The following is an 18,358-nucleotide window of genomic DNA, read 5'->3' as shown; positions in this document are numbered from 1 at the left end:
TCTGATTGTTCCTTATGTTCCTAACAGAGCACTTCACTCTCAATCTGCAGGTTTACTAGTCCTTCCTAGGATTTGTAAAAGTAGAATGGGAGGCAGATCTTTTAGTTATCAGGCTCCTCTCCTGTGGAACCAACTATCAGTTTTAGTCCGTGAGGCAGACACCCTGTCTACTTTTAAGGCTAGGCTTAAAACTTTCCTTTTTGATAAAGCTTATAGTTAGAGTGGCCGCTCACACTGAGCCTGGTTCAGCTGGAGGTTTCTTCCTGTTAAAAGGGAGATTTTCCTCTCCACTCTCGCTACAAGCAGGCTTAGTGTGAGGGATTGCATCCGAGTCAATGAGTCGATGCAATCAACTGGTTTTCCTTGGATAGAAAACTTTGTATCAATTTGACTGTATGATCTGGTGAACTGTAAAGTGCCTTGAGATGACATGTTTTATGAATTGGCGCTATATAAATAAACTGAATTGAATGGAATTGAACGTTAAAACAGCATGACACTGCTACCACCACCAAATTTTGTAGTTGTTAAAGTGTTCTTAGATTGTGGTCGAGGTTCAGTTTGCAAAAATAGGTGTGACTTAATATTTCTTGGGGTGCATGTATATATATGTTCAAACTTGGAAAATCTACAGTTAATTTAAATAGGTAAAACTACTAAATTGTGGAAATTTGCAAAAGTCACAACATCAGTGCAAAAAACAGGAAAAACTAAACAGGAAAAACAAAAGCAATAAAAAACAAAAAAACAAAGTTATGCTGTCTTCAAAAGTCAGGAGAGCTTATTTCCACTAAAGCAATATCTAGGTAAGAAAAACCAAATACATGATTACTACAGTTAGAAGCATTCATCCATGATCCAGGATAGCTGACCTAATTGTTCATTTCACTCACATGCCTAACCCCAATCCAGCACTAAAATGGTGGCATCGGTATCTGTGAGTACCAACAAATAGGGCACAGATACCATTTTGAGAGCCAAAAGTTGATTCAACCATTGTCACCCATTCCAGGTAGGCAATAAAAAAGATCTACTGGATTCACTTTGTATTAGTCTTTTTCCTGCTTCACAAAGGTGGGCAGCAGCTTGACAAAGACATGATGGCAACTATTTTACATCCAAGTAGTATGCAGTTCTTCATATATACACACACATCAATTTCAAACAGATGGTATCGGTATGGTATCGGTATCGGCCAATAATGCTCAGCCAGGTATCGGTATTGGGGCCAAAAAAGGCATCGGTGCAACATCATAATTATCACTCATCTCATCCACCTGCTCCTACTGCTTAATATATGACTTGGTCCAGCTATCAGGTCCAGATTATCAAGTTTATTTGTTTGAGTTTTAGTTGGAGTTCATGGTTAATTTCCATAGTTCATGTGCTTGTTCTCGGAGGCCAGTGGTTAGAGAGGGTTTTTAGTCTAGTCTTAGTGTTTCCTGATCATTTTCCTGGCTCTTATCCACTGAGCGTGCCTTGTTTCTGTTTTGGCTAAGTGGAGGGAACTAGTTTAATGTGGTTTTCCTTATGTCGTGTTTTTGTTCTGCCTCTCAACTACTGAGCCTGCCTTTTTGCATCTAAACATTTCTGCCTGAACTCTTTATTGGAGTCTTGGAATCCTGAAACTGTCTGTTCCGGTTAAGATCGGAACCCCTGATGGGGCTACGGACTCCTGGATTCAGAACCGTCCTGTTCTGAACTGTTTCCTTGACCTGTCTCAGACTCCTACCTGTTCACTTAGGCTGCTGCAAACTGGGAAATCTGGGCGGCTCCCGCCGCTTTCGCAGGCAGTCCATCAGATGGATCCCGCCTCACTCCAGAGGATGGACTGAACTGTTTAACCAGGTAAGTGACTCACACAGATAATCACCTTCCGTCAGATTATCTTGGTCACTTACCTGTGTTTCTCTCCCTAACCAGAGCCCCTGTGATAGATCCACAGCTCCGTGTTTGGTGTTTGTAAATAAACATTTTGAAACTTCACACGTTCTGTCTCGCCTCAACTTCTGGGTCCTACATTCAGATAAGCTAGTCTTTGTTGTGTTTTTATAACATTTGACCTTTAGACCAGTTCAGTTAGGCTACATCTTACCTTTGTTTTGGTTTCTCATCTTGGTGATTGTTTGAAGGACCCTGAAAAGAGGGATACGTCAGAAATCAACACACACACACACACACACACACACACACACACACACACACACACACACACACACACACACACACACATATATATATATATATATATATATATATATATATATATATATATATATATATATATAACTAGGGCTGGAAACAATGAAATTATAATCAAATTAAAATACAATTATAATAATATCGGGTTAGTTGTGTTCGTAGCCTTATTATTATTATTACGATCTGCATTATTATTCCTTAATAACAATATAAATAGTTAAAAAGAGCCTAATTAGTGTTTTTAATGCGTTTCAATAAATGACATCCCTATAGAGAGGCTCACCCCGCGCTGTGTCTCCTGTTCCTCCGCTGCTTGCTGCTTTCTTACCGCCTGTAATTCTAATTCCTCTGTCATAGTTGTTTATATAAATGAAGGCCTACAAATAAAACATGAAGGAGAATATCATGCTATTTCATATTTCTTTGGGTAGGCAACAAGCTGCCCAAATCCAGGAACGTAATCAACAACAGAAACTATTTATCGAGCAGTCAGGCCAAAGTAATGGAGCACAGAGCGTTACAAAGAAGAGCGACTTCAAACCTAATTAATTAGGTTAATACATTAGACTCAGCAATGAAACAGAAATACGTGTGGTTCCTGTTTGATATTAAACAAAGCGAATAGACAGTTTACCTAAGAAACAAAGCCATAATATCATAATATAATTAATATGCTAGAGCCCAATTTTAAACCATTTTACCTGGCTGATTTATCTCAATTAGAGCGTTTGAAAAGAAATAATAGCGCCTGTTCTAAAGTGGGGTTTTTACGCTTTTTGGTAAGGTTAACAAAAAATACATTTACAACGATTCACATAATTATACAGTAAAACACTCATACTACTTTGGTATTTTATTGCTAAACTTTAAGGTAGAGACCTATTGCTATAAACCTGAATAGTTTTTTGTGTTTTCATGCTCCTTAATTGTAAATATTACTCCGACGTAATAAAATAGAAATTAGATATTCTACATGCAAAAAAGAATACTTTCATTTAAATACTTTCAAATGCTTTATTCAGATCATCATTCGCTCGATTACAATACTTCATCATACCGTTTAATCTGTTTGAGAAACATTTGAATTTTATTTTTACAGACTTTGTTTAAGCAAGATAAACAAATACATCTGGAATAGTCGCTCTTAAAGCAGTGATATAGGTCTCGATAGTGGCTCTCTAGCTCCCTCTATAGGTGCTGTAGGAGAAACGACTCAGCAGCAAAGGGACATGGTACATCTGGTCCGGGTCAGTCACAGTGAAAACAATCTAAAAACAGATGAAGACAAATAAATTAATACATGAATAAATACATTTGTTAATCTAAAGTGCCATCAAAAGATAAACAATGTCAAAGAGAATGAAAATGTTCTTATGTACCAACAATAATAAAGCAACAAGAGCTTGAATTAAACAGAAAGTCCTTATTTTCTTTATGGTTAGAGTTTCTACTTCCAGATTGAAATAGTTATGTAGTTGGCTAATCTTATTACATTCGTCTACCAAACACCTTGGGTCATTTTGGCCTAGTGGTTAGGGGATTGAATCCTGAGGTTCTGAGTTTGAGCCCCACTCCCACAGACTGTCACTCTGGCTCCCTTAGCAAAATACACTTAAGACTGCTCCCTGGGCGCCCCATGATGGCAGCCCACTGCTCCCCAAGGGAATGGGTTTAATGCAGAGGGTTGATTTCATTGCTCTGTAGTTGTGACAGTTGTGACTATTTAGAAGCATGGGATGTTATTCACTAAATTACTGGCATTTCTTTGCTACCAACAAAACTATAAACATCTCAGAAATGCATTTGAAAAAAATATGATTGGCCTTTCCTTACCTCCACATAGGGATAGAAGGATGCCTGTCCCATACTGGCCCAGTACTGACTGGTCTCAAAATGCAATTTGTACACACCAGATTTGAACTGCTGCTGTGTGATCAGCCCTGGACATCGCCCATCCTTATTTGTTGTCCTGTTGAGAAAGCATATGTTTTTCGGATTCAAGAACAAAAAAAAAAAAAGTAGTATAATTTGAGGTTTGGAGATTTTCCTTAAATATTTCTTCAGTTTTTGAAGGCACTGTTTCAGATCGTCACAAAAAATTCAAAATGAACACAATAACTGATGTCTTTTATTTAGGGATAGAACATATTCGAACCAATATGCTTTGTAAATAAATTTTCCCTCTCTTCATTGTTAATGGATTGAAAGCGTAAAAATATTAGGCTACTGAATAGCTGACAGATTCTGCGAATAGAGTGCGAATAGAGCACATGAAGAGGCAGCACAATTTGAGATGACTTTCAAGTGTTGCCGCATTTGGTCAAATGTTTTGGAAATGCTCAGATTCATTATAGCTTCAGCCTGACCTGAATGCTAACCTGGCTTAAGCCAGATTGATCTGTCTACTTCAATTTGAATTCCACACAGTATTTTGTGGACCTAGTGAATTCGCAAATCTTGCGACATTTCATCTTGATGGCAAGATATTCTGAATACTGTCAGATTTCTAAAACCAAGAGCTTCATTAGATAAAAACCTGTCTAATAACATGAATAATATTTAAAAATTTCAAATTTAACACATCCTTTTCATACTAAAAGCAAAATAAATACAAATAATAGGTTCATTTCTAAAGCTTTGGACTCTAGCAAGCCACATAAATTGAGTAAACATAAAATGGTGATTAACCTTTGTAGTGGGAAAAAAGTATTCAACTATTCACCCCAGTTAAATAAACAGAGATCGATGGATTTCACTAAGTCAGCGCTTAATTTTTATCTTTGCAAAGAGAGAACAGTTCATCATAAGGCCCTTATTGCACAGTAATCAACACTGTTCATCCTGGGCAGCGTTTGTTCCCCCTTACTTACAATAATGTAAAGTTGTCAGAGTCAAAACAAATTACAGAGACTTTGGTTAAACAGTAATCTGTTATGAATAAACCTTGAGAAAGAATCTGGTTTATTATGGGAAGAAGAATTTCTTGTATGCAAAACATTGTGTGGCCTTGCAGGTGAAACTGACTGAGTGAAAATAGTAAGGAAATAGCATAAATCAACAATGTAAAAATCAATATATGAAATAAGAGAAACTACATTTTCTGACCACACCTTCCAGGCGTTTCAGGAAATTTTTATGAAACCTACAGGAGGAAGTTGAATCCATTAAAAATGCGTTTTCTGTTACATCTGGCATAAAACTAAAAAGACATGAAACATTTCCTTTAAACATGGCTGTGTTAAAGTGGTGATAAAGGGCTGATTTACTGCTGCAGGTTCTAGATTACATGTAATTATTAAACCCATGAATCATGGTCACTGTCATATGTCTGTTTCTCTTAAGCATAAGCTTAAGCACACTTGTTATACAAACTTACTTTGAAATGTGTTTGTCAAAGTTAGGACTTAAATCTCTTTGTGATTCATTGGTGTGACCTTATAATGGTTAATCATGGATGAATACTCTCCACTTAGTTAAACCAGTTATGTAAGTATGAGTTGATCTACATTCCTTCCTAGTAATTTTAAAAGCTTGGTGGCAGTTGTTGCTGCCAAAGATAGTGCAAACAGGTGTTAAAGGTGGAGGATATTTGCGAATTTTTTAAAAGACCTGCCCTTTGCACAAAAATGCCCTTGCACAACTCTGCACCCGCTCCCCATTAAACTCGTGCGAGAGTGTGCGTGAGCCCATTTCTCCTCATGCATGCTCTGTTAAAAGTTGCTGTTTTGCATTGCTGATACAAGCTTACTTTCAAAAGAAGATTTGCAAATTTTCCACTATGTCAGTCTCACCACCGGTAAGTAAAAATGAGGATGAGTACGTAGGACGGCCTTATGTAAACATATCACCAGAACGATTGACAATTAGGAGGATCACTTATTTTGATGATCCACACAGATAAAGAACATCCGCCACTGTACCTTTAAGTATAAGGGATGTTTCTTTTACCTTAGAGGGAAATTGGTCTGGAAAGTCTTATTTTATCTTAAAAGAAATTATTTAAAATGTCTGTTTTTCTGCTGTTTTTTTGGTTGAACGATGGATGATCTGAAACATGCAAACTGAAAAATGCATAACTGGAGGCAAATACCTTTTCTTAGCTTTCTATTTTAAAAAAAGAAGTTACCCTGTGGTTATCAAGTGCCAGGCACTGGTTGAAGGATCTTGTTGAAAAAGCTTGAGGTTCACGTTTGAGCCTGGGACACCCAGGGCCGTGTTCAACACGTGAGTGGTTAGAGGGCTAGGGGAGCCTGACATGATTGTGATCTACAGAAACAGAAAACACAGCTTGCCTTTAACTTTTTTACTTTTCACTTTCACATAAATATATATATATATATATATATATTTGTGAGATATGTGTGAGACAAGTATGTATCTCATGTATATCAGTAGCACCCAAATGCAGACAGAAACCAGAGGTGAAGGAAAAAAAAAAAAAGAAAGGCAAAAACCTTACAGCTCGGCTTGAGTAGAACAGGACATGGAGCATGAACAGGAGACAGGTGGTATGTCGTGGTACAACAGGCATGGCAATGGGAGAATCCAGCCAGAAACAGACAGCAGCCAACAGCTTTGAAAATGAGGTAGGGAAGAAAACTAACTAGATCAGTTCATCAAAGGAAACAAAATGCAGCAGAGGCCGAAAAAAAATGGTGATAAAGACTATTTGACCTGAGTGGAAAATAACAAATGGAGGATAAATTGGAAACCTAAACTGAAAAAGAAAAATATATAAAACAGTATCAAAAAAATAGACAAAAAAAATAAGGAGGATACAAAGAAAAATAAAAACAATAACCTCACACGTAACGACCAACAGGACATGACCTGCTTATTTAGGATATTTAAATAACCAAATAAACAATTTTCTGCAAAATCTGAATTAACTGTTATAACAATTAGCAAATAGGACTATTTATTATGACCTGGCTTTGTTCAGATTTCAGTTTAGTTCTGTTAAATTTGAAAATTGTGGAAAGAAAACATTAATTAGCTGAACTTTTTTTTTCTGTATAGCAATTTCATTGAAAACTTGTTCATGATGTATCTTAGTTGTTACATAGAAATGTAACAAAAAAGAGCTTATTTTAAGCAAAAAAGAACTTGTTAAAACATTTATCTCAAAATTGTAAGATTTAAAATAAAAAATATCAAGAAATTCTATATCAAGAAATCATGAAACAAGGATGATATGTTTGTTTGTTTTACAGAAAAATAAGATTTACAATATATCTAATAAAAACTTCCTGCTTACCGTACTTTCAGAGGTTATGTGTCTCTCCCGTTGCTGCAGCTTGAATGTGCTCATGTTCACTTATAAATAAGATCTAAAGTGGGTCATTGGACTTAAGTATGAAATTTGATTACATTTTGTGGTTTGAGAAACAGAATCAGACTTTTCACACATTTCTCCTGTAACATCCTGCAGACTGTCCCACTTTGTTTGGCTTTCAGGACACATAACAGATTTTTTTGTGAACAGTAGACCTCTTGTGCGTTTCCTTTGGTCACACTCTTCATTCAGCTCTTCGAACATTTATTAGACGTAAAAGTTCACTGTTTATTATTGTTGGACTTATTGGATCTATGAAAATAATAAACTTACCTTTCAAAAAATCTTTAATGTCAAGATAGCCATGTTCAAACAGGCATGGCTTGGTGATTAGCTTTTTGAACGGTTGATTTTCTCTGGGTACTCCAGTCTTAGGTTCCAAAACATGCAAACTTGTGACTGAAAATTGACCGCAGCCATTATATATTAAAGATTTGTCTAAGATTCTATCAATGCCAGCAAGTAAGCCTTATTACAGTGTCTAGAACTGAAAAACATGGTTTCAACAAACCCTAATAATTTATTTTTCAATGAGTATATGTAAACTGATGAAAATAAAAGAGTAATATAAACCATTACAGCAGACGTGGTCATTTTGCTGCTTGATGCGAGTTTATTATCTCAGCTGTATGGATCTGTTCTTCTCTCTCTCACTGATTTCTCTCAGGCGTACCCGTCGTTAACAGAGCCAGTGCTTGATGCCTTTTCTCAGGATTTTTATTAAAGAAATCAGATGTTATGTCTGTTTAGCAAATCAACAGGATGTCGTATGCCTCTGATAAAAGAAGCTGGTGCCGTAATGCATACAGATTTTAAAAAATAGCATCCAAGTTCCTTATCTGTTTCTGCTGCGCTTGGTGCCAAGATGATGTATAATGACACAGATATTTAGAGTCAACGCTCAGAGAAATTGCTCCATGAGGAAAAAAAAAAGCTGCTGTTTGCAAACATCTCTGTGCAGTTAGTGTGCGATTACAGATAAATCAAGACTTGCATGGATTGAAAGTTTCTGAGGGAAGTGTTTTTATATTCAGGGCTCCTCTTTACTAAAGCCGCCGAAAGAATGAGTGAAAAGTGAGATTTGAGCAAACAGACACAAGTTAAACCCAGCTTCCCTCCTTTCTATATGCTATGATGTCTAAAACCAGAAAAATCATTGTTGAATCTTGACATCATTTCATCAACCATTTTTTTTATTCTTCCATTTCTCTCATAGTCTTTCAAGATAAAAACACACCACAATGTGCTGCATATATAGTCAATATGAAAATACTTTCACCACAGCAACAACAAGTATTTCCACTAGGTTTATCCTGATAGTGCAAACCAAAACATGTAACAACAGAGGCATTATACAATTATGTATAACATAATAATTTTCCTTAAAAAAAGTACTACACAGGAATTTCTAAATGAAGCTAGGTTCCAAGAGCTAAACAATTACATCAGAGTATACAATAATACACAATATTACACACTGATCAGAGCCTTTACATGTTTTAACGTGCCAAATGTGTAGCAGGAGGGATCTTTAATCTTTCACCAGGACTCCTGGTGCAAAGAAAGTACAGCACCTGGCGAAAGTATTTATAATTTGTGAAGTTTTTCGCATTTTTTCATGTTATAGCAACTAACTTTTAGTGTATTTCATTGAGAGTTTTAGGCTGTTGTTAGGAAACAGAAAAAGAATGTGATATTTTAAACCTTTTAAACAACACAAATTGAAAACATGCAGAGTAGTGTATTGAATCCCCTTTACTCTTGTAACTCTATATAAGTTCCTGTGGTCTTCAGAAGTTGTGCACAGCACCATGTATGGAGCAAAACTTACACTGCTCATCGATTTGGATACACCTCTTCCCTCCAAGCTAGAACATAGTGGTGGCAGCATCGTGCTCTGGGGATCATTTACTTCAGCAAAGTAATGAAAGCTGGAGCTAAATACAGGGGAATTGTGATTAAATATAATAAATAAACCTTTCAGATTCTGTTTAAGACTTGAGATGGGGGTGAAGGGACATTCGAGCAGATCTGTGACCCTGAGCATCCACCCAGATTTATTCATATATTCATATGTTTTGTTGTTCCAACATGACCTCTATTCAGCCTGGTTGTATTTTCTCTTTCCACAATTGTTAAAAACAAAGAAAAAAAAACAGTGTATCTAGCGTTTAATGCTGAAAATGAACGTCTTCTTTTAAAATGAGGGATATGTAAGTAAACAAAGGAGCAAGATTGTGATCAGAGTTCAGACTTAATTCATTTGCAACAAATCTGATTTGTGTGAAAAATTGCTTTTCATATTGATCCATGTCTTGAGAATAAAAAGTGAGGCTGTTATTCTCACTCAGCCTCCAGGTTTAATTTACATCTGCTTTATAGATAGGATCAGTGCATCACCCTCTTTCTCTTAAGCTTATCTTAATTCACATGTTTTTTTTTTTTTGTTGCATCCTTGTTTCTAGGTTAGATTAAACCAAGCAGCTGTGGTAACAATAAATACGGAATCTGATCTGATATGTCCAGCCTGCGGTGAGTTAGGCTTTGTTGGTGGGCATTAACTTGAAGGTTTACGGTTCTCTTCATCCATGTTTGGCACCTAACCCCCATCTTTTACTCTTTCCTCATATTTGTCCGTCATATCTCCTCCTCGGGGTCAAAGCTGTGGCTGCTCATCTGTGACAGACAAAAAGAAGACAAGGAGACAGGGAAGTGGAGGGGAAAGACAAGGAGGGGGTTTATAAGCTGCCAGCTCAGAATGACTCAGGAAAATTTCCTTCTATTAAAATAACCGGATTTCACAGTCTTGGTTCATATGAACTTTAGAAGACAGACTGGACTGTCTCATTCTAAACCGACAATTTTAGAAATAAAAACCAAAAAACCAAACAGAAATTCCTGATATTTGTAAACAATAAGGAATGCACCATGTTGTAGTCTTAGACTTAGACTTAGACAGATTTTATTTGTCATTTTGTTTACACAAGTGTAAAAACAAAAAGAAATTTCATTTGGAAACAGCTCACTGGACAATTTTATCTTTTTTAAAAGTGCAGCCTTGAAAAATAGTGAGGAAAAAAAAACTATATATAAAAACAGTAATATAAACATATGACTGTTAATTTACAGTTCTAACGTGTTTTTAATTTTTTTTTTTTATATAATGATAAAATACAATACAATAACCCATTTTAAAAAACATATAGTCATCATCACACCTTCATGTCTGGGCTTTCCCTGATCCGATGATGGGAACTAGGTGGGGAAAGGGAAGAAAGGGAATGCTCCGGACTGCTGGCCGTCACGTCATAGGACAGACTGAGCGGACTGTCCTCTCTCAGGGGAGAGTCTGAAACAGAGGAAGAAGGAGATACACTCCTAGAAATGAGAAGCTGAAATAAAGCATTTGGGGTAGCAGTGTCTAGAAAGCAAAATACTACCACCTTATTTTTTATGGAAATGAAAGACAGACCCTCAGAGTGAAGGTGACAAGATGAGGGAGGTGAACGACGTCCAGACTAGATGGTGACAGACAGACGAGTCGAATGATGATGGGGTAAATTAATAAAAGGATCAGAGCTATCAATCCATTAAGGTCTTTCAGGGTAGGTGCAACCCACAGAAGGCTTAGATTGCTCCAAACAGGAAACAAAAATACTTCTTTATATTGGGATGCTGTGACATAAATTTTCGGTCTGTCAAAAGAGGTTTTGTTAAACATAAGTCCATGGAGCTCTCAGGAACGAGCCTCCAAGTCCTTATATTTTTCATTATTATGAAAAAAAGTGTGGCATGACCTTGTATGCAGCCCATTATTCTGTTATCTGCTCTTATCTTAATGATTATTACACTCAGACGATTGGGGCGTCTCTCTATCAGTTTTTTCAGTCCAGAAACGTACATTTTTGGCCCAATCTTCTTTTCAAAATACCTAAATTTCAGTCAGATTGAAAGAAAAGTGGCTATACGTCGGTTTTCAGGTTTTATATTAAAACAATTTTTGTCCAAACTTGGACTGGACCACTCCAACATGTCATGCTGAACCAAACCACTGTAGCCCAGGTTGTATTCTTGGTGCCACTGTCCTGATGTTAATGAACCTTCTCCCAGTCTTTTTTTTTTTTACTTTTACAATGTTGTCTTTCATAATTAGCCTTAGTTAGCACCATCCACTCCCTTAATTGAATGTCATTATTCAATAAAACCCTTTTCACCACAGGGATATGCTGTCTGGTATGCGTGATGATAGTTTTTCAACTCACACATTGTTTTGGATATGGGCTATACTTACACTTTGGTCTTTTTCCAACATGTTTGCAGTGTCTCCTTCATGCTTTTCATCAAACAGCATTTCCAATGGTTTTATCCTCTCTTGAACAGATTTGCCTAGATCTTTTAAATGCACTACAAATAGCTGTCTGATAAAAATAATTTTCCCATTTGAGCTGTGGATGTCTGCAGCTCCTCCAAAATTATGAAATAACTCTTAACTGCTTCCCTAATCAGTGCTCTCCTTGCCTTATTTGACTGTTTAGATGGATAACAATGCCATGGTATATCTCAGACTGTCTTTCCATGTTTTGGAAAATGGATTAAACAGATGTTTATAACCTAACCCTGCTCTAAATTTGATTTCTTAGCAGCTTTTCTATTGCTGCTCATATAAAAAACACCTAAAGCAAAAAAAAACAAAACAAAAAAAACCTCTAAAACTAAATTGTATTACATGCAAATGTAGTTTAGACGATGTGAAAAAATGTTTTTGCAAGGCGCTCATATTTTACTTGCAGGAAGTTTCCACATGATGGCAGCAGAATCTATGCAGTGTATTAGATGCTGCACTCATTGTTTCATTTTAATATTACTTTTATTGCGCAAAATGACTGTGCCACTAAACCAATGTGAATTCAACTTGAAGCATATCCTTAGTGGATAATGAAAGTCACCTATTTATAATTTGAAAGAGAAGTGGCTCAATTCATGCATCACATTCCCATCCTCCTTTTCCCCTAAAGCACCATTTCTAAATCACTATTATTTGGACTGATGCCTGAAATATCTAGACTAGAATTAATCTGAAAGTAGGGTAGATTGCACTGAGTCCATTTTAAAAGGACTTTGATGCACCAGTAGATTATCTATCATTTGATCGTGTGCCTCCACTGTCGTTCTGAGTGAGTACCTCACCTTTCTGGTCATCCCTCTGTGTGTCCATCCTGTCAAGACTTTCAAGGAGTCCATCGATCTGTGTCTTTATCAGAGTCAGCTCCTTTTTAATCACCTGTAGCTCCTCCATCCCCACTGTAAGACATAGGGAAAGGGAAACAGGTTACACAGAGATAAAAAGAACCTAAAGTACCTTTCAGTTAGTTACGGTCCGGCCAGTAAGTGAACACTGCTACTAAATTCAGCAAAGATAAGCTTATTTAGAGGCAAAGTTTGAGGGTATCTGGAAAACTACACACTTTGCAGCAATATGTTGACAGTGCTAGAAGAAGGTAAGCTGCCTTTTACTTTTTGGGGTGTAAACATTGTGTAGGTACGACATGTTCAGGTATCAGTCACAAACTTGATCCATAATCTCTACCTCCTTTATTCCTCTCCTAACCTCTTTTTTGTGTAGATCAAACTCCTATCAGTTTGATCTACATGGTCTTTTCTGTCCCTAATGAGGGGGGTGTTGACTTGCTTTGAGAACTAATGTACTACAGACTGAGATCTCCTTCAAAACTGGAAAACAACAGGTACAGCTTATATGATAAGCATTTGACATGCTTTATGCTGCCCTTCAGACCGTTCTTTCTAACATGTGAATTCATAGAAAATGTGGCCAGGCCTCTAGAACTTGACTGAATTTGACCCATTTGCATAAAACATGGAATGAGTTCCCCTGGGAACTGTTCTATGGTCACTTTTATTGAGACTCTACATGCTTGTCTGATGGTATGGGTCTATTGATTAGCTGACACTACTTGCTCTCTTTTGGTAGCTATTAATCTGACTGCGGTGTTCCTCATGGCTCCATTACTGAACCATCTGCATTTATTTTCTACATGATCCAATTATTATGGTCCCATCATAGAGTATTAAAACATATATGTTGAACCACTAAAGGCCAATTTACTGTGATTTCACAAACCCTCAACTAAAATGGAAGCTGAATTTTGCTTTTTAGTGCATCATCTCTGCAACCAACTTCCCCAAATGTCCAGGAAGGGTTGGCTCATTTAAACTAGGATCTTTCTTTTGTTTTCTATAGTGTTTAAATATTATTATTATAACTCTTTCCTTTTCTGGTGTCTTATTTTTTCATCTGCATTTTATCATTTCTATTTTTATTTTCATGTCAGCATATTCATTGTATTTGTCTCTTGTCTTAAATTCTGTTTTATTATGGTCCTTAGATTTTTTTTGTTAGAGAATGTGGAATCACTCTTTTTTAGGCTGCCTTACCTTGTTTGCTTTTATTAAAGGAGGCATACACTTAGTTTTTTGCTCTTCAAATTATATATTTTAGATTTTGAGGAAGGACAGAAAACAATAAACCAAAGCTACCTATTTTGGTAATACAATGCCTTTGTCAGAGTTATAATCGAAGTAATTGTATTTTTTTTTTAAACGTTTTGAATAGTTTAAATATATCAGCCTCAACTCATTCATACCACTCACACTTGGCTGTGTTTGAACTTGTGGACTGGGCTTTGGAGCTTTTAGAGTGGGTTCTGTCTCGACTGCGTCTGTGCCTGCTGGAGTAGGAATGGGAGGAGTAACGGGATCTCTTGGCCCCACTTGGTCCCAAAGGGAGAGGAGAGATTGAGGCTGGCACACGCTGGTAATCACATGCCCTGCAAAAAAATTGAAAATAATAAAGACAGAAAAAGTTTTTGAAAAAGAAAACTTATGTTTAATTGTGACTGCATCAAATCAATCTCTTGACAATCTCTGGAAACTCTTGACATTGTCTAAACCAAGCAAGATGGAAAAAACCAAGAGAAGAAAATGACTAAGCTCTGCATATAATGACTAACCTTTTAAAATGGCAGGTGACCCAGATCAGAGAGGGTACAACTGAAAACACAATAGGCCAGTTCAGCTCTAATTGGAAGGTAGAACCGAGAGAACGACTGTGTAGTCAGTGAAAAGATTTTAAAGCAAAATACTCATAAATATAAAGAACACCAGAGAACACCAAAGAACACTCTTCCTTGCATGAATCAAATAAATCTAAAATTATTTCATTTCAAAATTCTTAATTCTTCTTAAAAATGTATATCATTGCAAACAAGTTTCTAGAAACAAAAGCAATGTTGTAAAGCGACGAACTCCCTACTTGAATTTATGGATAATCAACAGTCTTACTCTATGCTCAGTCCTTATTCTATGAAAAACAAACTAACTGGTTGCAGCAAAATTACTGTAAGATGTAAAATATATCATATTTATTGACAGGTTTGGGTGAGTTGTATGTATAAAATAAGATGAATATTTTATATATTTTAGCAGGTTGAAAATAGTTAATCTTTTAAACGGTTAATATTCAGCTCCAACATCAAATAGTATAGATTCTGTTCCTACTGTCTTCAGAAAAAAATACACAGACTGTAGATGTATAAAAGATAATATACATCTAAACACAGAATTTGGGTTGTTTTTTTTTTTTTTTTTTTTTTTTCTATCCAGAATAAGAGAGTGAAAGTGTTTCCCTCTAGCACTGGCCTTCTCTCTACGGACCGCTCCATGTCTCTATCTGTCACTGAATGTAATTGGTTCTGTCAGGGCCAATCAATATCTCCCCGCCAGGCTGGTAGTGCTGCAGACAGCGGGTGTATCACAGTCAACCCCTATTGTGGTTACAGAAATGGCACTTGGTGCATAGCTGTTTCAGTAAAATGAGAAATATGGCTGTGGTTTAAAGTAAATAAACAAGTAAAAGAAAACCCACAGCACTGATGACCCACTGACCAATTGAAACCAGCAACAAGATTAAATTATACCCTTCACTATCCCCTACCTTGAAAAAAAAAAAAAAACGTTGGTCAGCAGATAAAAAGCTTTGCAATAAACACAGATAAATAAATGTTTAGAATTCCAGCATTTCATTTGATCACATTTGTTCAGATGAATGACAGAATCCAAATATATAAGCTTTTAATAAGATCGATGAGGCCTTTATGTAAAACTAAAACTTGTTGTAAAACACACTTTCAGAGCAAATTTGACGTTCATACACTACTTTCTGAAGTTGATCAAAATGCCCTGAACCGTTGAATTTTAATCTACCACTTTTGGTTTTTCTTGTGTCTAAATATAAGAGATAAAATTCAACTTTTCCATGTGTTTATAGCCTGAATGAGGATCCATATATATCCTGTCACCCCAAAAGAAACAGGGTTTCTTGGGAGCACAAAATCATCAAAACAGTTTTAAGATGCAGCCTACATCCAAACCTGAACCAACACTCTGAAAATATATTAGGTTTACTGGCCTAACTTGGTATTGGGAGCCCGTTTGGATAGTATAGACACTAGATAAAACTTCCATGGAAGAGTTTTTTGTACCAACTATGATTTAAAAAAATGCTTTTACGCTTTCAAGGAGATGATGGCTGGAAGCTAGATCAGGCATTCAACTCCATTTGTAGCGGCTGCACATGTGATCTTTCAAGCACGCTGCAGAATGTATCAAGGATTTACTCTATTTTCTGAGCTCACATGTTCAGGCAGCAGAGATGTGCTTATCCCATTATAATATTTTGAACACCATGATGGCCAAATAGTGATGAGATTGGATCCTAGGTGGCAAATTGAAACTTAAACTCTATTGGCTTTAAATATGTATCTAGGCATTTAACATGATAGTTTCTGCATGTAATGACTTCAATTATTCAAGTGTGACAAAAAAGGAAAATAGAACAATTCAGTATTGGAAATAGATCTGGGTATCAATTAGAAGCAGGGTGAACATCCATTGTGGGAGCTCAAATTAAGATGGTAGATATACCAATTGAGTCGTCATTGAGTTGCACAGCTGAAATCTTACTTCTGTGTTGTTTTGTTTTCCAAGACACTGAAAGCCTGGCAACAACATCTATGCAGGCACTTTGTTCCCTGCACCTCTCCTTTAGCCGTGAAGAACAGAACGTCACATGTGGATGAAGTGCATTAGGACACCATAAGTGCGAGAGCTTACAGGCTTTGAGCACCATCCGCAAAGGGAGACATTGAGACCAAAGACTTTTGGGGTTTAAAGTATTTTTTTGAGCAGTTTGCAGGGGCAGATACAAAACGTGATGTCACCGCGGCTTTGAAGTGTCATCCCGGAGAAAGGAAGCTCAGACAATGAGAGAAAGCAGACGAGTGAGGATTACAGAAACGTGTGTGGGCGTATGTGTGTGTAAGAGTGTTTGTCTCTGTGGATTAGACCCCACATGGAAAGCAGCTTTGTCAGCTAGAGCCGTTATCAGTGCACTGAAAGACATTTTACTTTTGTGTTTGAACAACAGGACAGTCGTCCAAAACACAAATTTTTCTCATCAAGTGATGTTTACAACTAACAGACATAAATGCACACATAGACTTCACAGATTCAAACCTAGAGGGACATGCATATACACATGAATAGTTAATTTATGTCCTGCACACACACACACATAGTAAGACACGCCACCTAACACACACAAACAAAGCTGTCTGTAGAGTTAGCCAACAGCAGAGAGAATAATCAGGCACTGTGGTAAAAACAAATTGAAAATCAGTGGTGAGTGTTCCTCCTGACAAAGAGAGCGAAGGAAGGAAAACCAAAACAGAGAAAGCTACATAAAAAAGCTAAGTAATCTAAGCATCTGAGCAGTAATTGTTCAAAAAATAAATTACAAAAACTGGTGAAAAGAGTTGATCATTAAGCCTTTGCCTGTTTGTGTGTTTATATCTGTATGTGATGTGATTGTTTACTGTTATTCAGATGTGCTGATCACAGCAGTTACAGTTTAGGCCTGTAGAGATTTAGGACAGCCCAAGAGCAATTTTAGTAAATGACAGATTATATAGAAACACTCACCCCCTTGTCTTTCTGTGCGCTGAGCTTGCAGTGCAAAATGCTTTGTTTTAACTGCTAACCCACAATTTTAGGACATTTAACAATAAGCAAGTAGAAATTAAAAACCTGAAGGGAATCCTTCAATTATTCCCTCTAGGGTTGTTTGCTCTAATATTAAAATGATTTAATAATAATTGTAATAATTAATTGACAAAAATTGCATCACTTGATATTCTTTTATGTTTCAAGTGAAAAAAAAGACAACAAACAATAAGAAGCATTTAAACAAAATTTAGAGTATTGGATGCAATGAAACTTTGGATTATTATGGGAGAAAATAAAATTAAAACAGAGTTAACTATGCTTCTTAACTCTTTATCTCTTGTACAAATTACTGCATTATCTGAATACAATACAAATGCTTATTGTAAGATATTTCTGCCTATTTTTTAAAATAATTTTTAAAGAACACTGCTTTGACAATACAATCTTGTGAATTCCTTAATGGTTAACCAGGGCAGTCTGTTCCTTGTTAAACTTTAAATTTTTGAGATTCCAAATCAAATTTAAGAATAAACGGGGAATGGGCCCTTCTGACATGAACATGTGATATGAACACTTTTTTTTTATTAATTCAACACGTTTCCTCCCAGGACATCCCTGCATTTACATCAACTTATCTCGTCAACAACCCTAACTAATTTACTTTTCTGACAAAAGACAGGCTTTTCAACAGGATGTTTCCCAATGAGAATGTTACTTAGTTTATTTATTTATTTTCTTTTT

General features: G+C 36.4%; 3 protein-coding genes across 4 annotated transcripts in view; all 3 read right to left on the bottom strand.

The window, feature by feature from the left end:
- Positions 1-2,654, bottom strand: part of LOC107084223 — a 7,840-nt gene extending 5,186 nt beyond the window's left edge. Inside the window, exons 1-2 of the mRNA XM_015373955.1 lie at positions 2,486-2,654; positions 2,096-2,136 (exon numbers count right to left, since the gene is read on the bottom strand). Coding sequence (XP_015229441.1) covers positions 2,096-2,136; positions 2,486-2,557 — 113 coding nt within the window. The 5' untranslated portion in view covers positions 2,558-2,654. The remainder of the gene's footprint in view (positions 1-2,095; positions 2,137-2,485) is intronic.
- Positions 2,655-3,207: 553 nt separating this feature from the next.
- Positions 3,208-7,541, bottom strand: LOC107084254 (5-hydroxyisourate hydrolase-like). The gene is made up of 5 exons (XM_015374011.1): positions 7,460-7,541; positions 6,662-6,775; positions 6,329-6,468; positions 4,036-4,171; positions 3,208-3,470 (listed from the first exon to the last, which is right to left on the bottom strand). The coding sequence occupies exons 1-5, from the start codon at positions 7,511-7,513 to the stop codon at positions 3,381-3,383; spliced, it is 534 nt and encodes a 177-aa protein (XP_015229497.1). The 5' UTR covers positions 7,514-7,541; the 3' UTR covers positions 3,208-3,380.
- Positions 7,542-9,958: 2,417 nt separating this feature from the next.
- Positions 9,959-18,358, bottom strand: part of LOC107084137 (heterogeneous nuclear ribonucleoprotein C-like) — a 52,487-nt gene continuing 44,087 nt past the window's right edge. For both annotated transcript variants that reach the window (XM_015373829.1, XM_015373836.1), the window contains 4 exons: positions 14,207-14,382; positions 12,725-12,838; positions 10,756-10,886; positions 9,959-10,213 (listed from right to left, as the gene is read on the bottom strand). In XM_015373829.1, coding sequence (XP_015229315.1) covers positions 10,175-10,213; positions 10,756-10,886; positions 12,725-12,838; positions 14,207-14,382 — 460 coding nt within the window. In that variant the 3' untranslated portion in view covers positions 9,959-10,174. The remainder of the gene's footprint in view (positions 10,214-10,755; positions 10,887-12,724; positions 12,839-14,206; positions 14,383-18,358) is intronic.

This window comes from Cyprinodon variegatus, unplaced genomic scaffold (genome assembly GCF_000732505.1).
Source record: "Cyprinodon variegatus isolate N-32 unplaced genomic scaffold, C_variegatus-1.0 Scaffold5, whole genome shotgun sequence".
Lineage (NCBI taxonomy): Eukaryota > Metazoa > Chordata > Actinopteri > Cyprinodontiformes > Cyprinodontidae > Cyprinodon > Cyprinodon variegatus.
The sequence above is the reverse complement of the archived record's forward strand: the minus strand, read 5'-3'. Positions and strand labels throughout refer to the sequence as shown.